Genomic DNA, 24,092 nt, shown 5'->3' with positions numbered 1-24,092 from the left:
GGTTGTATTCACTGTGGGGGGTGGGTGGAAAACAAAATTGGCCTGTTTGTATGAAGGGATGGGTCCTCAGCCTCTTGTGCCTCAGCAGGGACAGTATAATGACAGGAGAAGTTTTCATTCCAGTTTTAGCCTAATTTGCATTGCTCCCCAAGACCTCCTAGGAACTAAAATAATGCTTTGTGGTCCTAATTTGGGACCTGGCAGTCTACATATTGTATGACCACAGGTTACCTTGAGGAGGGGTCACTTATTTTGGCAAGCTCCAGGGCCTTTGGGACTGCCATGACTTTGTCTCATATTCCCAGAGGGTGTCCTATAATGCCCAGTACTGTTGAGGGGAAGCTTTTCACCGGGTTCTACAAAGGAACCAAGCGTCCTGATGTTCATAATTCTGTGGACTGGTATCCCTCCTCACACTACAGGAGCTGGGTTTCAACCATACTTGGTAGTAAAATCCTGGGTGGGATTAAAAATCAGTGGAAGAGCATGCAGCAAATTAAATGGAGTGTGCCTCTTCTAATGTGCATCCATAAATCTTCCAGAGACTGTGGCTGTGAGGAATCACAGACCCTCCAAAGGCTGTGTACCTCCTATAGCTGAATTCATTGTCAGCAAACAATCTAAAGGTTTTGTGAATTCTCATTGTCTTTCTGGGCTGGTCAACTCAAGTCCATTGCTGTAAAGGCAGGGAAATGAGAACAGAGAATGGAGATCCTGTTGTCCAGGGATGTGTCTTTTGTGGTCTAGCCAGTGGTCCTGTTGTCCCAGACTGCAGCGGCCTCCATTACTTGCCCATATTTCCAGCACTGACTCAGGGCTGCCCTTCCTGAGGAAAGGGAAAAAATAGAGTGGAGTCAATATTGAGTTGTTAAACTTTCTGGTTTCCAGAAAGAGGGGGAGGTCCAGATTTTTTTATTTTGAACCATTTGTTTTAGAAACTTTATTGAGGCATAATTGACATGCAGTAACCTATACATATTTAAGTTGTATAGTTTGAAAATTTTTGCCATATGTATAAACCCATAAAACCATCAGAATCATGATAATGAACATAACCATGATTTACCTCATGCCCCTTTACAATCTCTTGTTGCCCTTCCCAAGCCTACAGGAGTCCAGTGATTTACTGCCTTCAACAATAAATTAGTTTGCATTGTCTAGAATTTTAGTTGAAGTATAAAAGTGTTTGCTCTTTTTTTTTGATATTTTTCATACTGCCTAATTATTTTGAAATTCATTAATGTTGCTTGTATGAATAGTTCATTTTTTTACTGTTGAGTAGTATTCTTGTCTATGGATATGCTACTATGTGTTTATCCATCCATCTGCTAATGGGCAGTTGGGTTGTTTCCAGTTTGGTGTTGTTAGAAATAAAGCTGCAATGAACATAGGCATACAGTTCTTTATATGAATATGTGTTTTAATTCTCTTGTGCCACTACTTCAGAGTATGTGAATGTTTCAATATTTAACAAACGGCCAAATTGTGATCTAAACTGGTTGGACACTTCTGTGTTCCCACCAACAGTATATGAGAGCTCCTATTCCTCCACATCCTGCCAATACTCGGTATTGTCAGTCTGTTTAATTTTAGCTGTTTTAACAGGGGTGTAATAGCATCTCACTGTGATTTTAATTGCAGTTCTCTGATGTTCATGATGTCCAGCATTTTTTTCCTGTTTATTTGCCACTTGTATATCTTCTTTAACGACTGTTACTACCAGTTGCTTATTTTGAAATGGATGTTGGCTGATGTTTCCTTTTCCATTAATAAATAAAAGACATATGTCTAACAAAGACAGGTGTTGGAACTTCACTCATTCCTCAGCAGTGATGTGTCATCTTTACTAAAAGGAAGTATTATTTTTGAATACTATCAGAATATTTTCTCAATTGTTTGTTGCTATTCTGGGAGTGTAACACTCCCAGAGTCTATATACTTTCAAGCGTTGTCTACCTTCCTAACATATTCTCCACCACTTTCGTAAGTCTAGCCATTCAAATAAACAAGGCCCATTTTGTAGAGTTTTTGTCAGTTTTTCTGGTGTATCTATGCCCATCCTGGCCAATTTCAAGTTGCCAAAAGGATGGCACTAAACATGGATTTGGGAAGAGTGTGCAGTAGAACAATATTATAATGTATTTCCACCATGTTGATGGAGTGGTCACAAATAACCTCAGGAATATATATGAGTAAAACATAGTAAAATAATTTGGAAATGACAACTCTTTTTTTAAAATTAATTAATTAAGTAATTGGTTTTATTTATTTATTTTTGGCTGCATTGGGTCTTTGTTGCTGCATGCAGGATTTCTCTAGTTGTGGTGAGTGGGGGCTACTCTTTGTTGCAGTGTGCAGGCTTCTCATTGCAGTGGCTTCTCTTATTGCGGAGCACAGACTCTAAGTGCTTGTGCTTCAGTAGTTGTGGCACGTGGGCTTCAGTAGTTGTGGCTCACAGGCTTTAGAGCGTAGGCACAGTAGTTGTGACGCATGGACTTTGTTGCTCCGTGGCACGTGGGATCTTCCCAGACAAGGGCTCAAACCCATGTCCCCTGAATTGTCAGGTGGATTCTTAACCACTTCACCACCAGGGAAGCCTCAACCCCATCATTATTGATCAACTCATGGCCATTCTTGTTTCACCTGTCCTCACGCATATAACTGGGTTGTGTTACTTATAATCCCAACATCTTGTCATTCAATGCCTAATCTCCTCAGAATGTACTTCCAAAACGTAAGGACTCTTTCATAATCCTAATAACTTTCAGACAAAATTTTGAGTTGTTAAAAATATATTTTCAGGACTTTCCTGGTGGTGCAGTGGTTAAGAATTTGCCTGCTAATGCAGGGGACACGGGTTCTATCCCTGGTCTGGAAAGATCCCACATGTGGCAGAGCAACTAAGCCCATGCACCACAACTACTGAGCCTGCGCTCTAGATCCCATGAGCCACAACTACTGAGCCCGAGTGCCACAACTACTGAAGACCACGTGCCTAGAGCCCATGCTCAGCAACAAGAGATGTCACCGTAATGAGAAGCCCGTGCTCTCTGCAACTAGAGAAAGCCAGCGCACAGCAACGAAGACCCAATGCAGCCAAAAATAAATAAATACATTTTAAAATATATATATTTTTTCAGTGTTCAGTTTCTTTTTCAATTTTCCCAAAAATAGGTTTGTTCTTTAAGGCAGTCAGATCCAAAATGGATCTATATGACTTTTAGTAGATGTATCTGGGAAGTCTCAATTCACTTATAGATATCACTTCATTTTTTAAAATTCTTGGGCCATTCATTTGTTGAAGTTGCTCTGTCGTTTGCCCATCAGAATTTGCCATGTTCTGGATTTGGGGTGTGCGTGTGTGTGTGTGTGTGTGTGTAAGTGTTCTCTGTCCTGGGCTGTGCTGTGCACGGTCCTTCCAGCGCCCCAAGTCCGCGCTGGAAAATCACCAGCTGGGGGCTCCCAGTCAGTCAGCCTAGCGCCCTGGAGGAACGAACCTCTCTCACCTCCCCAGCTCGGACTTGCGCTCCCCCAAGAAGCTCACCCCACCCGGTTCCCCGGAGCTGACGATCTTGTCCACAAAACGTGCCCCCTCCACGCGTCTCCGGAGCCCCAGCTCAGAACGAGGCTAACGATCTGCTCAGACATCCTTGCATGCAGCTTCCGAAAATTCTGCCGGAATTTGACAGTAACACTAATATCCTCACATAGGCCGAGAAAAATAATAATAAATGCGCCGTTTCCATTTAAAAAGTTTTACAAAACAAAACCCAGCATGGAAGTCGTTTATCCTAGTCTCTTATTTTGGACACCCCCGACTTTCTGCTTCCATACGCAGTGACAATCCTAGTATTGGTCGGGCCCGGGGGCTTGGGGCGAGGGGGTGAGGGTCTGCTTCCACCGTTCGCACTGAATTAGGACTAACATCGGAAATGGGGGTCGGGGCGCATTCTTTCCAGGACCGCGGCTTACCCCCTTGCAGTCATGGACCTGTTTCTTCTATACATGAGACCCAGAATTGTTCCGGCTCTCTCCCTACACTGGCAAAAATGCGCCCCCACCAGACCCGGGGCACAAGGGTCCGCGTTGAACACGTGCGAGTGTCCCGGGAGCTCTGCGTGGCCCTGTCTGCCTCGCCCTGCATCTTCTGGTGGGCTGTACCCGGGAGTGGCTCCCGCCTGTTCCTCCCCCAAATTAGGTAATACCCAAAGGAGGTCTACGTCAGCAGGCTTCACGGACGTTCCTTGCCTTCTTGGGGGACGTCATCCCCGAATTCGCTCAATTTGGGGGCTTCACGGGACCCTAACACCCCATTACTTAAACGTTCGTATGATAAAGGAACACAGGCAGACGGGCGGCAGGGGCTGCGAGAGAAGCGAGGGCGGCCAAGAGGGCGCAGATGTGTCCAGGCCCGCACGCCACCCCTCCGGCGCCGCGATGGTTTACCCCCGTGACGTAAGGTTTCATTCATAAACACTGTTATAAAGAGTGGAGGCGGTGCCGGGTGCTCCCCGCCTCTGGGCTGCTAGCTCCTCAGTCGGGGTCCCAGCCGCCGGCCTGATGGGCAGGGACCGCGCCCCGCCCCGGCCCCGCTCCAGCCGCACCCTACCACCACACTGAATTCTTCCGGCTTCAACGCACTCCACGCTTCAACGCCCGCTACCGCCTGGCGTGCTACCACATGGTGTCCTCCCGCTGCTGCATCGCTTTCCGGGCCGCGGACGGTTCCTCCTGCTGTCACTTCCTGGCCGAGTCCTCCGGCACTGGCTCTCCCGACCATGCGCAGGAATGTTGGGCTCGCGGGACTCGCGGTTCGGCGTCCCTCCTTCGCCGGGGAGGGAGGCTGTCCCGGCCGGAGCATCCCGGTCCCGGGAGCCCTGGACTTGCTGGAAGCGCACGCACGCTTGTCCCGGTAAGAATGGTCCCTTTTCCGCGCCGGCTGTTTCGGAGCGCTCCGGCCCGCGCGCTATGGCTTGTGTCCGGCGGGAGCCGAGCAAACGCGTGCCAAGCAGAGACTTGCTCACAGGACCCCGGCTCCCCGGGGAGACGGCAGAAAGTGGGCGCCCTCCCTCCGCTGGCAGCCTGGAGCAGGCAGGAGGGGCGGGGAGGAGGGGAAGCGGGCGGGTGGTTAGGCGGTTCACCGATAAAAAGCGAGTTCACTCGGGAAACTCTTGAGGGGCTCCTGTGTCAGTACAGAAGTCGAGTACATTTATAAGAACCCCCTTTCGAGCCGGTGATGCTGAGGGAATAATGGGAACGCAGTCGCAGGATGGAGGAGAAAGGCAGTGCGCGGCAGAATTCTTGGGAGGAAATGGGCGACCTTCCATCCAGGATGAAGGGACAGAATTCTTGGGAGGAAAGGGGGAGACCTTCCATCCAGGATGAGGGGACAGAATTCTTGGGAGGAAAGGGGGAGATCTTCCATCCAGGATGAGGGGCATATAAAAAGAAATGAGCAGTCCAGGACAGTTTCTCCTCCCTCTCACTCCACCTGTATCCAGAACCTGCTTGGTCCCCTCAGCTTTCCCCTCCTGTTTCCTTCTAGGACTTGTGCATAGACCTGGCCGGCTCCAGTGCCAACCTCATCCCAAGGGTGACTGCCATCCGGACCAGCCCAGACCTGCAGTGGCTGGTACGGCCCACTGAGGTGTTCTTGGCAGCCCCATCACACAAGATTCCCCCACCCATACGGAGTTCTTCTGGCCTGGATGGGGGTTATCCCGTGAAGACCATGGCAGGAGACAGAACTCAGGGCGTTGGCAGGAAGGGCAAGGTGGAACAGGTGAGGAGTCGGTGGTCACCTTCTCTCTGTAGGGAGGGCTGGGGTGGCAGCATTGGAGGAGATGGGGAGCACGTGGATAGAATGAGGCCACTGATGGAATTCACTACACATCCTGAACTGGCTCAAAGCCCTTTCCATCCCAAGTCAGACTCTGATAGTTCCACCCCAAGAAATAGCCTAATAGTTTATTCTTTAGTAGGTTCCTATCATGCTTGTAGACTGGGCTCTCCTTTCACTTGCTGAGGATCTTGTAAAAAAGAAAAATTTTCGTATCTATTTTAATACTTTCGTTTGGTATGTGTATTTTCTAAACAATGTCTTTTTATGGTCATATAGTTGATTTACAATGTTGCGTTAGTTTCTGGTGTACTGAATTGCTTTGCAGTACATCTATCAAAATATGAAAAAATATGTAAAATATATACATATATTTTACAAAATTATATATGTAAAACATATTCTTTCAGATTCTTTTCCATTGCAAGTTATTACAGGATAATGAATATGGTTCACTATGCTATACAGTAAATCCTATTGTTTATCTATTTATATATAGTGGTGTGTATCTGTTAATCCCATACTCCTAACTTATATACATCTTTATCCATTCATCTATAGATGGACACTTGGGTTGGTTCCATGCCCTGGTGATTGTATACAGTGCTGCTATGAACATAGCAGTGCACTATATTTTCCAATTAGAGTTTTCTCCAGATGTATGCCCAGGAGTGGGATTGTTGGATCATATGACAGCTCTTATTTTTAGTTTTTTAAGGAACCTCCATACTGTTCTCCACAGTGGCTGCACCAATTTAATTCCCACCAACAGTGTAGAAGGTTTCCGTTTTCTCCACACCCTCTCCAGCATGTTATTTGTAGACTTCTTGATGATGGCCATTCTGACCAGTGTGACGTGGTACTTCATTGTAGTTTTCATCTGCATTTCTCTAATAATTAGTGATGTTGAGCATCTTTTCATGTGCCTGTTGGCCACCTATGTACTGCCAGGGTATTCCCATTTTGTCCATTTCTCGATTGGGTTGTTTTTTGTTGTTAATTTTATTTTTTTGTTTTTTGTTTTTTTTAATAAATTTTATTTTTATTTTTGGCTGCGTTGGGTCTTTGTTGCTAAGCACAGGCTTTCTCTAGTTGTGGTGAGCAGAGGCTACTCTTCATTGTGGTGCACAGGCTTCTCATTGCACTGGCTTCTCTTTGTTTTGGAGCATGGGCTCTAGGTGCATGGGCTTCAGAAGTTGCAACATGCAGGCCCTACAACACAGGCTCAGTAGTTGTAGGGCATTCATATTTGATTTGATATTAATTTCTTCTGCTTTCTCTGGATTTCTCTTTTCTTTTCCTAGTTTGTGAAGGTGGATTCTGAGTTCCTTGATTTGACACATTTTTTTCTATAAGTGTTAAATGTGGGATATATTTTCCCTAAAGTACTGCTTAAGAAAACGCCAATAGGACTTCCCTGGTGGTCCAGTGGTTAAGAATCTGCCTGCCAATGCAGGGGACACAGGTTCGATCCCTGGTCCAGGAAGATCCCACATGTGGTGGAGCAACTAAGCACATGTGCCACAACTACTGAGCCCACACCCTGCAACTACTGAAACCCATGTGCTCTAGGACCCACGTGCCACAACTGAGCCCATATGCTGCAAATACCAAAGCCCTCATGCCTAAACCCTGTGTGTGCTCTGCAACAAGAAAAGCCACCACAACAAAGAGTACCCCCTGCTCGCTGCAACTAGAGAAAAGGCCACACACAGCCACAAGACCCAGCACAGCCAAAAATAAATTTAATAAATTAATTTTAAAAAGAAAGAGAAAAGAAATCATCAATAAAAGGAATGCTCTGGTGGTCTGGTGTTTAAGAATCCGCCTTCCAATGCAAAGGACGCAGGTCCAATTCCTGGTCAGGGAACTAAGATCCCACATGCTGCAGGGCAACTAAGCCCATGCACCTCAACTACTGAGCCCACACGCTCTGGAGCCCATGGGTCACAACTAGAGAAGCCTGTGCAACTAAGAGCCCATGCACCACAATGAAAAGATCCTGCATGCTGCAGTGAATATCCTGCTTGCCACAACTAAGAGCCAATGTAGCCAAATAAATTAAAAACAAAAAAACAAAAAAGAAAACCCCAATAAACTGTTCCCTGCCTGGGCTGCTCCAACCCAGCCACCCTTCCAAGGCACTCACCAGGGAGTACTCTTGGTCTGGGCCTGCTCCAGAAAAATAAGCAGCTGTCCTCCTTTTATTCTAACACGAATATTTTAATAATCAATCAAAGGTATAGTATTTCTAATAGCTCTTTTAAATAAATTTATTTTTAATTTTGGCTGTGTTGGGTCTTCATTGCTGCAGGCAGGCTTCCTCTAGTTGCAGCAAGTGGAAGTTACTCTTTGTTGTGGTGCTTGACCTGCTCATTGTGGTGGCTTCTCTTGTTGCAGAGCATGGGCTCTAGACATGCAGGCTTCAGTAGTTGTGGCACATGGGCTCAGTAGTCGTGGCTCATGGGCTCTAGAGTGCAGGCTTAGTAGTTGTAGTACACGGGTTTAGTTGCTTCGCAGCACGTGGGATCTTCTCGGACCAGGGCAGGTGGATTCTAAGCCACTGCACCACCAGGGAAGTCCCTCTAATAATTCTTTGTAGATGTTTATAAGATCAAGAAGGATTGCTTCTATCCTTAGTTTAATATCTAACTGTAATAGCTATGAAAAATTCAGAAATTGAAAAAATTTTTTTAAAGTTTCCATTCACTATATCATTCTATGTAGAAAATACCTGGGGATGTTTAAGTCATACGAGACTTACAAACAGAAAACTAAAAAACATTGCTAACAAAAATTAATGTAAGATCTAAATAAAAGAAGCTATCATGTTTATGAATTGGGACACTCAGTATGCCTTTCTAAATTAAAGATTAAATGCAATTCCAGTCAAAATCCTAGTTGGTTTTTGGGATGTTCAAATTCACAAGTGGATTCTAAAATTCACATGGAAAGGCAAAGGACTAAGAATGGCCATAACAACTTTGAAAAAGAAAGTCCAAGGAGTACATGACCTTGATTTCAAGGCATATTAAAACAACAAATTATTCAACACATGAAAGGATTGACATAAATAAAGTAGATAAATGCAACAGAAGATAAAGTTCAGAAGTAAACATATACATATGATTGACCTTCAATGAGGATACAAAAGCAATTCAGTGGAGAAGGTATTTAAGTCAGTATCACTGCAGCAACTGGGTATCCATATTTTAAAAAGAAGTTCCAAAAATGAACTAAATATGAATCATTTACATCAATTAAAAAAACTAAACTTTAAAGTTTCAGAAGGAAACATAGAAAAACTTCTGTCTTTAAATTTGGGAAACATTTTTCATTTATTGATAGAACACCAAAAGCATAAGCAGTAAAAGAATAAATGCACAAGTAAGACTCCATTAAAGCTGAAAACTTTTTCTCTGGAAAAGCTACTGAAATGAGAAGACCAATTCTGGATGAAAATAATGTCAGATATTTCCATTAGAGAACCTTAATCAATAATCCATGAAGAAATGTCAAAACTCAGTAATTAAGATGACAAATCATATAAACAGAAATTTCAAAAAACTATGAATGAAATTATCACATGAAAAACCACTCAACATCATGTCAATAGGGAAATACTAGTTAAAATCACTAGATACCACTATACACCTCTTACATCACTGAAGTTAGAAAGCCTGACCATACCAAGTGTTGATAAGAATGTAAAGAACAGGAACTCATGTTCTGGTGCTTCTGGTAAGACTGTAACAGGATACTACCAGTCTACAAAAGTTTGGCTCCACGTAAGTTAAATTTTCACTTACTCTATGACACCTACTCTATATGCTGCTAGATATTAACTCAAGTGAAGGAAAGCTTAAGTCTGGAGGGCATTTCTCCAGTGTGAACTTTCTTGTTTTTTATGAGCCTGGAGCTGCCTGCAAAGAACTACACTCAAGGTTTTCCTCTAGTATGGATTCCCTGGTGGGCAATAAGACCTCTTCTATAGACAAAGGCTTCTCCACATTCACTGCACATATAAGGCCTTTCTCCAGTGTGGATTCTCTGGTGGACAACAAGACTTCTTCTGTAGACAAAGCCTTCCCCACATTTATTACATGTGTGAGGCCTTTCTCCAGTGTGGATTCTCTGGTGCTCAAGAAGACTTGTTTTGTAACTGAAAGGCTTGCCACATTCATTGCAATTAAAAGGCTTTTCTCCAGTGTGGACAGTTTGGTGCCGAACAAGTGAATACTTGAGCTTGAAGGCTTTCCCACACTGATTACACTCATAGGGTTTTTCTCCAGTGTGGATTCTCTGGTGCTCAACAAGTTTAATTTTGACCTTGAAAGATTTCCCACATTCACTGCACTCATAAGGCCTTTCTGCAGTGTGAACATTCTGGTGTTTACTGAGGGCAGAGCTGCTTGTAAAGAACTTCCCACATTTACATCCATAAGCCTTTTCTCCAGTATGACTTCTCTTATGCACAACAAGACTTCCTTTGTAGACATAGGCTTTCCCACATTCACTGCACATATAAGGCTTTTCTCCGGTGTGGATTCGCTGGTGATCAAGAAGCCTTTTTTTGAAGACGAATGACTTCCCACATTTGCTACACTCATAAGGCTTTTCTTTTCTCCTCTGATGCACAAAGAGATTTTTTTTGTAAAGGAAGGGCTTCCCACATTCACTGCTCTTATGAGAATTTTCTCCAGTGTGGACTTTTTGGTGCCTAACAAGTGTATCCTTTTGAAGGAAAGCTTTCCCACATTGATTACACTCATAGGGTCTTTCTCCAGTGTGGATTCTCTGGTGCTCAACAAGTTTATATTTGTGGGCAAACACTTTCCCACAATTAGGGCACTCATGAAGCCTTTTTCCTATGTGAACCTTCCTATGGTGAGTAAGACTGGAGGTGAGTCTAAAGAACTTCCCGCAGTCACTGCACTCATAAGGTTTTTCACCAGTATGAACTCTCAGGTGCTCCATGAATTTATACTTCTTACTGAAGGCTTTGCCACATTCGTTGCACTCATAATGCCCTTGCCCAGGGTGAGAGACCTCCCTGCTCTGCCTGCTTCTACCTGGGTGCTCTCCATCGTGGGACGGCTGGTGATGGGGAAAGCCCAAGCTTCTTAGGAATGCCTTCTCAACCTCTCCACATGTGAACATATTGTTGGGTAAAAAGACTTTGCAGCTCGTCATAAGCAAGGCTCCATTTTCCTCGCTTCTGAGGTGTTTCTCTCCACTGGGCTGCTTCTGGTGATGTTGTAGGTGAGAAGTGAACATTTTCCCACAGGCCCCAGAAGAGGATGGTTTCAGCCCAGAATGCACTCCTTGGTGCTCAGCCAGGTACAAAACACATTTCTCTACCAGGGCACCTGTATCCGAAGTAAGAGTCTTCAGGATAGATGGGTCTGGATTTGGATTCCTGTCTTGTGTCACTAGTTCTACAGAAACACATTGTTCAGAAGCAGCCTCCTCAGTACCTACTGCACACCAACACCCTGAAAGCACAAAAATGCTGATAAACTGTATGGAGACATTGGTGGTACAGGAGTCTACTACAAATTTGTGCATGACACATGTAGGTATAAGCCCATGGGTTTGTTATTAAAACAAGGGAGGAAGGGTCAAGTGGTAGAAGGGGATACTGTGCAATACTAGGGCTCTGATGGTCACAGAATAGGAAATGTCTCAAACCCGCAAGAACACAGGATACCAGGATGTCGCGCCGTGCTGAGAGGAGAGGCTAGAACAACCCACTCCTCAGCCAATGGCTTTCAGCAGGACTTTCTGGTGGTGACAAGTGTCAGTTCTGTAGAATGCATGTCTCAATCCAGGAAAATGCAATTACACCTGACTATCAGTGTTCAAAGACAATATAAGTAAACATGTATCTCTCATGATACATTAAGGATATGCATATACAATATACAAAATACATAAAATTGGAGAACAGTGCAAACAGGGGGAAAGGAGAGGTGTGGAGGACACTAAGGTGGAAAACAGGAGTCAGAAATCACAGTAGAAATGAAAAGTGGGCAAAGTGTCAAAATGGGGAGAAATGGAAGAAAGAAATTAAGTATGAGCATGATGAGTCTTGACGCTGAAAGAGGAGAGAGCAAAGGACATTTCCCTGTAGGATTAGAACTCATCAATGATATCATGCCTTCCTACAGCTCCTGCTCACCAGGCTCAGGATGTAATTAACCCTTGTCCTATGACTAGACAGGGGCCTACCTCGTCAGGCACCCAGGGTTGCCTCCAGCTTTCAGCTCAGGCTGGGTGACTATGAGCCCTACCAGATCAAACTCCTCAGAGGAAAATAGGGCCATTAGGAGAAAGACACTGGCCCAGAGTGAACCAACCAATGACAGATTTCAGGAAAAAAAATGTATCACTAGAAGAACCTTAAGGAGTCTTGCAAAAATAATCTAGGGTTGACCACAAATGCTGACCATGTAAGTGTCTGTAATTCCTGACACAGGCAGTGCAAAAAAAGGGTTAGAATGTGTGACACAGATCTTGCACACATCTGAACAGTCAACACACTTAACAGTGGCAAAGCTAAGTGACATCAGCTGGACAGGCTTCAAGCCTCTGAGACCAAAGGCTTCTGTGAAAGGCTTCAGAGCCTATGGTACAGGGCTGAACACACACAGGGTGGGGGAATGCAGCTCAAGTGCCAGGAAAATCGGGGAAGTAAGCAATGTCCAAGGTCCAGGCTGGGAAGGATGGAGTGAGCCATGCAAAAAGAAGGGCAGAGTCCCATACGGGGCAATGGTGTGGGAACAGGGGTCCTTACCCAGGGAGGCTATAAGTGACAGGTTCTCCAGCATCACGTCACAGTACAGGAGTCTCTGAGCATCGTTAAGGAGACCCCACTCCTCCTGGGAGAAGGACACAGCCACATCCTCAAAGATCACATGGCCCTGTCATGAGGGGGACAAGTGAGTTCACAGCAGCCTCTGCAACCAGGACCCCAGATCATGGTCGTCTACCCCAGTGACCCAGCTCAGAGGACACACCAGGTCCTCATGTCACAGGAACCTGCTAGCATTACATCATTCAGTTAAAACAGAGAGGGAGACAAGCAGTCTCACAGATGCTTTGGGGCTGCCACACAGAACCCCAGCCACTCTCCTCAGAGTCAACTCTCCTGAGATCAAACAGACCACCCCACATACAATGACACTTGTCCTCAGCCCCCTGGAGTAAAGTGTGGGGATAAAGGCCCTGAGTCCATGCTCACACTCCCTTCATCTCCATTGCCCAGCCCTGCAGGTTCACAACTCCCTCACGTGCCCGACCGTGACCCCCCACGCCACCACCTCAGCCTCAGGCCTTCGGCACCTCACTCTGTTCCCCATGTGCCACCCAGCACGCGGTGCTTCCCCAGGCCTCTGTGGGACCCGCTGCTACAGGTGGTCCCAGCACTGCTTTCCATACCCCCACAAGGCCTTGATCCCTGTTCCCACATCAGCACCCAGACATTGTGTGGGGTCAGATGCCTGGAGACCTAGTCCTCCACAGTGTCCCACGTGCTGACCCTGCAGCACTCACCCCTTCCTCTCTCTGCTCCTCTCATTCCAAGCCCCGCCCCCCACCCCCCAGCCAAGCCCAAGACCCTGTCCCAGCTGCGCTCATCTGCCCTCAGCTGGTCTGTCGTCCAGTCTCACACTCTTCAGGTTCCAACCACAGTCATCACAAAACTTTGAACCTGTGGAGGGGAAAAAAATGCCCCAGGCCTTACCTCTCTGTCATCTGACCTCCATTCCTGCTTTGCTCTGAATCCATACCTTATCCACCCTTTCAAATCCTGTGCCACGACAAGGACTTCCCCTGAGGCCACTTGCACCCCCCCACACACTCATGGTCACTGCACTGACTCATCCATCTTAGTGATGACAGCCACCCCTGTCCCTGTGCCCAGGGAGATGAGCCAGGCCATGGAGAACACCCTCCCCACACTACAACTTTCATGGCACCCACACATGACCTGAGGGCCTGGAATCTGACATGGTCCACATGCCATCCACCTGCTAAGGGGTATCTTCAATCCTGAACCCCACCTTCCCTGAACTCCAGGTGTGTTTCCAATGGCCCAGTTGACACCTCCTGTGAGACACCCCGACAATATCTCAGACTCAGCATGGGGACACAGAACTCTGGAGATTCCTTCTGTCCATTACTCCTACTTTTGACTTCCCGTCTCAGACATGGCGTCCCCACCATCACTTAGAGGCAAACATCCTGGGGTCATGTCAGACTACTCTTTCTCATCCTGTACAGCAGAAAGTCAGGTGTACCACCAACGAGATTGAGAAACTCACTTCCTCTCCTGCTACAGAGCCATTGCCAGGATCCAGCCACAATCGACATTCAACAGGACTGTGCCTTCCACTGGACCCCTGGCTCCTTTGCACCCCACCCCCACCCCCACCACCATCTTCCTCCTCTCGGCAGGCAGAGCAGCCTCTTCAGACCCAGGGTCAGATCACTTCCCTCCTCTGTGGCCAACATGGCATGGACCCGCCCCCTCAGGAGAGGCCCAGCTCCTCAGGCTCCCAACCCAGGAATGACTCATGACTTCAGTCTTTATCAGCCCAAGTCATGGGTCCTGCAGTTCCCTGAACACTCCCCTCTCAGTCTCATCTCCAGGCTGTGCCCAAGGACATGTCACCACTTGACCTTCTCCACTGGACACATGGGAACACCTCTGTACAACTTCTGCCTTGATTAATGATCCTGTGCCTGAGATGATGCCAGGGTCCAGACCTAAGGGCCCATAATCCCAGGACAACACTGTCTCCTATATCTGTGTGTCAGGACCAAGGGTAGGGATGACGTCTGGGTAGGTACAGGGGCTTCTTCCACTTACCTGTCCAGGGACCATAAATGCTGCTTCTACCATGGGAACCTGTGAAAAGAGGGAGTATCTGAGATAAAGGTGATTATGGTGAGGATGTAAAGGCTGAGCTGTTTCTTCCCTTCCTTTTCCTGGACATGAGTCATCTGAGGCTGACCTCTGACCTCAGATCCTCACTCTTCAGAGCTATAGCTTGACAACTCGATAGGCTTAGACAAAGACTCAATGTCCTTGGGACTTCCCTGGTGGTCCAGTGGAGAAGACTTAAATCTTCCACTGCAGGGAGCCCGGGTGCCATCCCTGGTTGGGGAACTAAGATCCCACATGCCGTGTGGTGTGGCAAAAAGAACCCACTCACCCTCTTTGAGTCTCAGTGTCTTCATGTAAATGGCAACACTTAGGATGTCTGTCTCATAATGTGTACATACCAAATGCATTATTACTTCTCCCATGGTAAGATTCAGCTATTACAGAACACAGGATTAAGATTTCTATAAATGTTTTTGAAAATTACGTTTTTCTTACATGTCTTTCAAGGCTTTCTGAGACAAAGTATCTTTTCTCAACCACCAATTATCTAATTTTATGACACCACCCTGGTGCCCTACAATTCATTCCTATTATTACACTACCTGAAATTAGTGATAGAATCCACTGGTTTAAGGCATCAGGCCCATAAACTGCCCTCTTTTGAGAAGCCAGTTCTGACCCCTGGTTCCCAGGCTACCAGGACTTCTGTCCCACTTGGCTACAAATTCAGGGTTTCCCATAAACCCCTCCTCGGTTTTGATAATTTGCTGAAATGACCCATGAAGTTAGGAAAACACTTTTCTTACTTTTTCTGGTTTACTGTAATGTATACAATTTAGGAACAGTCAAATGGAAATGACGTCTACATCAGGGTGGGGGAGGTAGAGGGCATCAGGGGTTTCCAGGCCCTTTCAGTACATGCCACCCTTCCAGCACTTCCACAATTTCAATGTGTTCACCAATCTGAAGGAACCTTGAACTTCATTGTTCAGCAGTTTTTATACCTAATCTCCAGGTCCCCTCAGATCCTTAGGAGTTGCCGGGTAGTTCTGGGAGTTGAAACTTCTAATCACTTGTTTTTTCTAGAGAGCAGGACCATCCTGAGGGTATCTGGAGAATCCACCCTATGTCACTTCATTATAATAAACTTCCACATGATAAAAAGGGCTAGTTGTGAATAACAAAAACAGTCCTAATTCCCAGGCAATTCTAAGGGGTTCAGAGCTCTATGTGAAGAACTCAAGACAAAACCTAAACATATATATATTATTATAACACAGATATATATTCTCATTTTAAGCAGTTATTACTTGCTTACACAAGATTAACTTGCCAAATCTATACATTTTTAACCTTGTAGTTTCCTGGGAGAGCTGAGGCACGTGTGCCCTTGACTGGGCCTGGGCTGCTCCACCAGCATGGCTGACATTTTTCTGACTCCACAAGGAGTGGGCAGTCGGCTGAGTGTTCAGAACAGTGAATCTATACAATCTCACAACTCCTTCTCCATCTCCATCTCAGGCAAGGCTCCTTACTCCTTATACCCTTGCTTCCCCAGAAAGCCCTGGAACCACAGGACCCTCCCATCTTCAGGCAACCTCAGAAAGTCCCACCCAGTTTGCCCTGCCCTCCAACCCCAGGTCTCTCTACTTTGATCTGAGGTCTCCTTGCACAGAAAAGTGACAAGACTTTCCCTCCTAAATTTGAGTCCAGACATGGCCAGAGTCCAGGACTTAGGCTGTCACCACATGGACATTGCTGAGCTAGTGACCTCCTCCCCCAATTCCAGATTAGGGACTCCAGCAGCCCCTGTGTCACCAATTGGCCCTGACTGTTAACTCCTTACTTTTTTTTTTTTTTTTGGCTGCCCCACACAACTTGCAGGATCTTACTTAGTTCCCTCGCCAGGGGTTGAACCCAGGGCCACAACAGTGAAAGCGCCAAGTGCTAACCACTGGACCACCAGGGAACTCCCTCCAAAATCCAATTTTAATCTCTCCCTGACATGTCTTCCAGATGCTCAGCCAAAAGAAAATCTTTATTGTCCTTTACTCTGTCCTTTTACTTAGAACAACATTCATTGCCAATTATCTTGCAGATTTATTATGAACCTTATTAGTTGTATTCCTTTGTAAAAAATTAATAAACAGAAACCTCAGTTAGAGTTGGCACACCAGAAGGGGGAGCCCTTACTGACCTGAGACAATAACAGTATCCAAAAGGAAGAAGACGACTCTCTTCTCTCCTGGAAAGGACTCAGGCAACGAAAAGCCATGGACTCTGGTGACTATAGCCCTTCTAACTTCCCTCTTTAATCTCTATAAAAGTGTTAGTTCATCATGGCCGCACATCTCAATTGCAATTCCCTGATGATCCCGAAAAAAACTCATCTTTGCAGAAGAAATAGCTGGGAGGCTATTTGTTTCAGGTCAATAACTTCCATAGGCACCACTCTGGTCCAGAAACCAACTTACTCTCTGGAGTGGAATGCACTAGGCTCTCCCAGGTCTCCCTGCCTCCACCCTCAGCTCCCCCTTCCCAGTCTGTTCTCCCCTGAGCAGCCTCTGAAATACTTTAAAACTAACTCAGTGTGTCTTCCTGATTTATTCACAACCCTCCATGACTTCCAAAATGCCGACTGTTGGCCCAGAAGGGCTCATATGACTCCTCCATAATGCCACGTCTCTGAAGAAGGGACTCCAACCCCAGGTTTCCAGAATGTTCCTGGCTCTTGTGACTCTCCAAGGATTTGCACGTGCCAAGCCCCCAGCCTTTAACACTCTCCACACGGCCTGTCAGAAATAGGGCCACCACACACGCACACCTAAAGTTCTGGAGACAGGGGCCTGAACCGCAGTGCCCTGAACAGGAGACCCTCATTGGAGGCTTGAGGATTCGGGTCAGGATCTGGGGGGCCCCAACAGTCACCTAGGTCGTGTAAGGTCTGTTGGCCCGGGTGAAAGGAGGCCCGGGGGGTAAGAGTAAACATCGACCAGTATGAGGTAGGAGAGGCATTGGGACATAACGACCTCACCTGTTCTGGGAATCAACAAGAGACTCTAACTTCCTGCCCAGAAAACAATGGGGCTGATGGGAAGGGAAAATGGGCTTACGCCCCACAACAGACCAACCAACACCTGGCCCTGCTGTATCCTCACCAAATAAGGAATTACCCTGTATAGCAAACTACCCCCTCCCCTTGCAAGCCGCCTTCTGCTTTTACCCCAATAAAAATCCCTCTTATCCAGTACTGGGCGCGACTTCTCTGACCCCTTTCTCTCGGACCAGTGAACCTCGCCCGGGAGCGCTCCCTAATAAAGCTCACTTGAAGCTTTCCTCTGTTTCGCGGTCCGTTTGTTACGATCCGATCTTACAGGTCGGGTCTTGTAGCCCGCTGGTTGCCGTAGGACCCGTTGAGCGCGGCGGGATAATGGTGGTAACGTGGCCCGAATATTCCGGAAGCAGGTTCCGCATCCCGCTCACTCCCGCGGAGTGTGGACGGCGTCCCCTCGAGCTTTTTCCAGTTTCCGTTACCTGGGCTGCACCTAGTGATCTAGAGCTTTGGGTCCTGCAAACGCAGCAAAGTCCCCAAACCGCCGCCAACAGAAAGACACCGGAAGTTCCGTCCCCTCGTATTTCACAATCCCGGAAGAACCTCTGTTTGGGGTCTTCATTGGTGCGGAGAACAAGCCGATCCGCGCACAGTCTTCTAGGTAATGTAGTTCCCCTCAAGCCACCGAGTGCGATGCGGACTAGACCCACCCCCAACCTGTTTGGGCATTAATGGGCCAAGTAGGTGCGGGAAGGACAAATTAAAAACGCGTCAAGGGATTTCCCTGGCGGTAAAGTGGGTAAGACTCCGGGCTTCCACTGCAGCGGGGGCGGGTTCGATCCTTAGTCAGGGAAATAAGATCCCCCAAGGTGCATGGCGAGGCCAGGAAAAATATGTATTTACAGTACCTGAAACTAAGGGAACCTTGTAAATCGACTATATTTCAAATTAAAAAAAAATTAAATAAAACACATAAAATTAGACCCAGCAAAACCTGTATCCATAACATTTATAAAATTCTGCTTTAGCTCGTATTTCTCAGCATAAAACTTTATATAGGATTAGAAAAAAATGCATTCCAGTTGTGAAAAGACTGAGACAAGCCACAGTCCTTATTTGTTGTTTTTGTTTCTTTATGAAAATCTTGGAAGAGTTTTCAAGTAAGAAAAATCAATTCAATAAGATTTTGGAATGAAAAAGGGAATTATATGCAAAAAAATATCTCGGTGTGCTTCATTATTGTCTAAAATAATAACTACATAAAGTTAGATAACATTAGTCTATCGTTGATACTGTCCACCTCAGTAAACCTGAGAGGCAGTAATCAAGCACAACACATTTACTTGGGATCACAGAATTGCAATTCGGGACACGCATTCAAGTAGCAACCCAAAAGGTATTCTGCTAGGGAGTAAAATACAGGGGATTTTAAATGCAAAGAGAGTTTTGTATTACAGAATTTTAATTGGAATTGGAGGCAGAAGTTAGTCTTGGTTGAACAGGATTGTGTACTAAGACTATCACTAGAGGGAAGTAATAGTCCATTAGTGTGACAAGTTGCAAGTGTTATTGCAGAGTCCTTGGAATATTTGCAGGTTGGCTCAGATCAAAAGTTCATGGTTTCACCAGGTGGGGAGGTGCAGGATGTCCACTAATTAATAGCCTCCCAACTCCACGTTAAAACCCCTTGACATCAGTGATTCCATTTTATTTCACATTCTACAACACTATTAATTTGTCATGCCTTGCAGGAGTTCTCAAAGCAAATATAAAAATTTTCATAGCATATGCACAAACTATATGATAATAGCAGGCTTCTTTTATTTAAAAAAAATTAAAATTGAAACAAGAAAAAAACCCTTTAAGGAGATATTGAGCTACCTATAATTTTAAAAGAGTTAATATATAAATAATAAATTCAATAAGTACTACTATTTTTTTAAGTACTACAAATTAAAAAGAGGAAGATTTAAAACCTGAGAAGGCAATATTCTTTTTTTTTTTGGCCCCACTGCCCGGCTTGCATGATCTTAGTTCCCCGCATAGGGATTGAACCCAGGCCCACGGCCGAGTCCTAACCACTGGACCACCAGGGAGCTACTGAAGGCAACATTCTTTTTTTTTTTAATTTATTTATTTTATTGATTTATTATATTTGGCTGCGCTGGGTCTTCGTTGCTGCGTGCAGGCTTTCTCTAGTTGCAGAGAGCGGGGGCTACTCTGTTGCGGTGCGCGGGCTTCTTGTTGCGGTGGCTTCCCTTGTTGCGGAGCACGGACTCTGGGCACATGGGCTTTAGTAGTTGCAGCATGTGGGCTCAGTAGTTGTGGCTCACAGGCTTCAGTAGTTGTGGCTCGTGGGCAATAGGCACGCGGGGTCTGTAGTTGCAGCTCACAGGCTTAGTGGCGCTACAGCATGTAGGATGTTCCCGGACCAGGGATCGAACCCGTGTCCCCTGTATTGGCAGGCAGATTCTTAACCACTGTACCACCAGGGAAGTCCCTAAATTTATTTATTTATTTATTTATTTATTTATTTTTTCGGTACGCGGGCCTCTCACTGTTGTGGCCTCTCCCGTTGCGGAGCACAGGCTCCGGACACGCAGGCTCAGCGGCCATGGCTCATGGGCCCAGCCGCCCCGCAGCATGTGGGATCCTCCCGGACCGGGGCAGGAACCCGTGTCCCCTGCATCGGCAGGCGGACTCTCAACCACTGCGCCACCAGGGAAGCCCCCTAAATTTATTTTTAACATAAGCCCCACCATATAATTTTTCCGGCAAATTTGTTCAATATATTATCCTTTCCCCCTTACATGCCTTTGGCAACTTTACAGGAAATAAATTGACATTATTAGGGTTTGTAAATATCTACATTCTCTACGCTTTCCCGTTGCTCTAAAGTTAGTGTAGATATACAGTAAATTCTTAAATAAGAAGAAAAATATTTTCATATTTCTTGTTTTCAAAACATCCTTCATTCTGCTCAGCCAGCTGGTAAGTGTCTGTGTCCAGCCCTAACTCAGATCCTAATTCTGTTCCGAATGCCCATCAACCTCCTCAATCCAAAGCGTCCACTTGAATGTCTTAAACACACCATGAACTCATCATGAATAACAGAAATTCATTTCCAATTTCAGTGAATAGTCTTGCCATCCAAACAAGTTTGAAATTCAGATTCATCCTTTGGCCTTAATACTCCACATACAATGTTAAGAAATTGTGACTGTATCACATAAGCCTGTTCTGATGTCTGGGTGTCTCTCTTTTGTGTTTGGTTTCCAATGTTATTAGCGTTTCTCTCCAGGTACCAAGTTTCCATGCATCTTTTATCTATTGTATTTTTATCTATTTTATCTATTGTATCAGCATGCACTGATGTCGTTGATTATTTTATAAGCTGTTGAAACATTTCACCTACTTCTGCTATTTCTGCATTTATTAGCTAGAAATCCTCTGTAAAGAAGAGTTTTTCCATAATCTTCCGTTCAGTTACCTCAAAATACAGTTTGTAAAGATCAGGGAGGCAAGAGCTTGATCCCTCAACTCTAGCAATTTTTCAGGATAATTATTTGGACCACTAACATCATGCTCAAATAATAATGAAATGTTTATCTCAGGGATAAGGTGCCCCTGTTGCACACATACTAAGACTGTGATCGTGGTAGGCACTCTCCTAGTAGGAAAAAACATTTAGTAAGTGGCTCTTCTTTTCAGATAAGTCTCTTATTTTATTTTATTATTTAAAAAAATATTTATTTATTTATTTAGGCTGTGCCCTGTCTTAGTTGCAGTGCGTGGGATCCTCGTTGTGGCATGTTTAGTTGTGGCATGCGGGATCTTTTTTAGTTGTGGCATGTGGGCTGTTAGTTGCAGCTTGCGGACTCTTAGTTGTGGCATGGGAACTCTTAGCTGTGGCATGCATGCGGGATCTAGTTCCCCGACCAGGGTTCGAACCCAGGCACCCTGCATTGGGAGCACGGAGTACCCACTGGACCACCAGGGAAGTCCATCTTATTTTATTTTATTATTTATTTATTTATTTGGCTGCACCATGCAGCAAGCAGGATATTAGTTTCCCTCCCAGGGATCGAACCCATACCCCCCACACTGGGAGTGCTGAATCTTAAGCACTTGACTGCCAGGGAAGTCCCAGATAAGTCTCATATTTTAAAATTAATTTTATCTGTTTTAGTCCATTCGAACTGCTGTAAGAAAACATCATATACTGGGTGGCTTATAATCAACAGGCATTTATTTCTCACAGCTCTGGAGGCTGGAAGTCCAAACTCAAGTTTCCCATGGATTCAGTGTCTGGTGAGAGCCCACTTCCTGTTTCATAGAAAGCCTCCTTTTTCTTGCCATGTCCTCACATTGTAAAAACAGTGAACTTTCCGGGCCCTCTTTTATAAGGGCACAGTTCCTTTCATGAGGGTAGAGCCCTTCTGACCTAACCACCTACCAAGTATCCTATGTCCTAATATCATGACATTAGGCATTAGGTTTTGAACATAAGAATTGAGGGGAAAACAAACATTGAGACCATAGCAGTATCTATTTCAGGAAATTGAGTTAGAAATATATGGAAAAAATAGTTGGACTTGTTGGGGTTTCAACAGAAACACTGAGATGTACTCATGCAGGAAAGAATTATTTTGTGTGGGAAACAGGCAGAATACCACATCATCTACTTCCGACTTGGCATCCTGACAGATATCTTCCATTTCCCCTGTCATGATCTTGGCTTAACTCTTTTTTAATTGTTCCTTGATTGCACATACTGAAGCCTACAAAATTATCTCTGAAGCTTTGAGCTACATAGAGTTGAAGAGCAGTGCAGTTTATTGGGAATTCCCTGGCAGTCCAGTAGTTAGGACTTGGCACTTTCACTGCCATGGCTCCAGGTTTGATCCCTAGTCGGGGAACTAAGATCTCCGAAATCCGTGCAGCCCGGCCAGAAAAAAAAAAAAAAAGCATGCAGTTTGTGACTGAATGACATTGCAGTGTGTGCTTTCAGGTTTTCCTTTGTGTTCCTGTTGGCTGAATGCAGTCTACAAAACAATATCTCCCTTTAAAGGGAATACCTCTTCAAAAAACAGAAGAGACAAAATAAAGATACTTGGATAATAACATATGCTTAAAATTATAATTTATGTCAAATCACCCTCATTAAAAAAAAATCTACCCTATATTTTCCCAACTTACTTTTGATGAACTTCATTAATTTATTTAAAAGTTTATAGAAAAGATTTCACTACTGTCCATCTTTTTTAGGGACACCAACCTCTTCCTCCCCAACATCCCAGTAATGACCATGTGTGAAGCCCTTTCTCTCTTGACTCTGAGCAAACATAGTGAAACTGAGAAAACTGATTGTAAAGCTTCCATCCACATGTATTTGAAAAGAAACAAGATAATGTTTATTAGTTTGCGGCTATGAGTGAAGGTACTTTGTATCTGAGTGATATCATATCATGTGTTACTCCCCCATATGGTGAAGAGAGAAATAAGTCCCACTTGTGGGGTCTTTATGGAGCACTACAACACAGTTGTGGAAATTGTACCCTTAGAGGCATATAAAGGATTTATTATATTCACAGGTCCTAGGAGAGACTGGCATGCCACCCCACACAGGAGCCATATAGGAGGAGCACCTGGAGAGCATCCTCAACGAAGCAGAAGAGTGGGGCCCCCTAGGTAAGTGCCATTACTGGGGATCAGGGCGGAGTACCCAGGCAGAAGTCATGGGAGGATTTCATTGGTGGGTTGGAATGTCACTAAGTCATGGGAGGACAAGAAGGGGAACTTGAGTTGGGGCCACAGCCTCAACACTCTGGTGTACCCAGTCACCCGGGGTGGGGTGGTGGGGTGGGGATGTGCTCACAGCCAGTCTGTGGGGATGTTGAGGCAGCAGAATACGAACATTAAAAAATTTACAATACAGTACGTCCACTTGTTATGTTCCGAGCATCTTAAATGACAAGACGCAAAAAACACAACAGGGAAATCTGGATCGTTCCCTTTAGGAACATCCCATGCCTCGCCTCCTTCATTAGAGCCTCTGCATTTCCTTTGCCAGCTCCTCTCCAGGCCTCTGGGCCCCAGGCTCCTAGAAGAAACAGAGACAGCCTCTCCCGGCCGGCTGCAGAACAAGAACTACGCTACCACGCGCGCCACAACCAGAGAAGCCCGCGGGCCCCAATGAAGACGTAGCGCATAATGAATGAATGAATGAGTGAATAAATAAAATAATTTTTAAAAAAGAATCACACTACCCAGTAGGCTGTGCTTTGCGGGATGGCTGTGAGGGCCGGAAT

General features: G+C 45.4%; 2 protein-coding genes and 1 long non-coding RNA gene across 12 annotated transcripts in view; 2 read left to right on the top strand and 1 right to left on the bottom strand.

Moving 5' to 3' along the window:
- Positions 1-702: 702 nt before the first annotated feature.
- LOC105748721 (zinc finger protein OZF-like) overlaps positions 703-24,092 on the bottom strand; it is a 69,007-nt gene continuing 45,617 nt past the window's right edge. For 2 of the 10 annotated variants that reach the window (XM_033411855.2, XM_049703268.1), the window contains 3 exons: positions 14,712-14,750; positions 12,636-12,762; positions 8,104-11,334 (listed from right to left, as the gene is read on the bottom strand). In XM_033411855.2, the coding sequence (XP_033267746.2) occupies positions 9,779-11,334; positions 12,636-12,762; positions 14,712-14,750 (1,722 nt within the window). In that variant the 3' untranslated portion in view covers positions 8,104-9,778. Of the gene's footprint in view, positions 827-8,103; positions 11,335-12,635; positions 12,763-14,711; positions 14,751-16,926; positions 18,688-24,092 lie in introns of those variants that run through there. The other 8 variants (XM_049703267.1, XM_049703271.1, XM_033411862.2 and 5 more) reach the window with 6 other exon arrangements.
- Positions 4,448-9,113, top strand: LOC117197935 (protein c-Fos-like). Its single transcript, XM_033411882.2, has 3 exons — positions 4,448-4,912; positions 5,546-5,782; positions 6,582-9,113. The coding sequence occupies exons 1-3, from the start codon at positions 4,682-4,684 to the stop codon at positions 6,738-6,740; spliced, it is 627 nt and encodes a 208-aa protein (XP_033267773.2). The 5' UTR covers positions 4,448-4,681; the 3' UTR covers positions 6,741-9,113.
- On the top strand, positions 21,917-24,011 carry LOC125962697 (uncharacterized). The gene is made up of 3 exons (XR_007474273.1): positions 21,917-22,092; positions 23,376-23,472; positions 23,855-24,011. It is a non-coding gene; the product is annotated as an uncharacterized LOC125962697 (long non-coding RNA).

The sequence above is a fragment of the Orcinus orca genome, chromosome 20 (assembly GCF_937001465.1).
Source record: "Orcinus orca chromosome 20, mOrcOrc1.1, whole genome shotgun sequence".
Lineage (NCBI taxonomy): Eukaryota > Metazoa > Chordata > Mammalia > Artiodactyla > Delphinidae > Orcinus > Orcinus orca.
The sequence above is the reverse complement of the archived record's forward strand: the minus strand, read 5'-3'. Positions and strand labels throughout refer to the sequence as shown.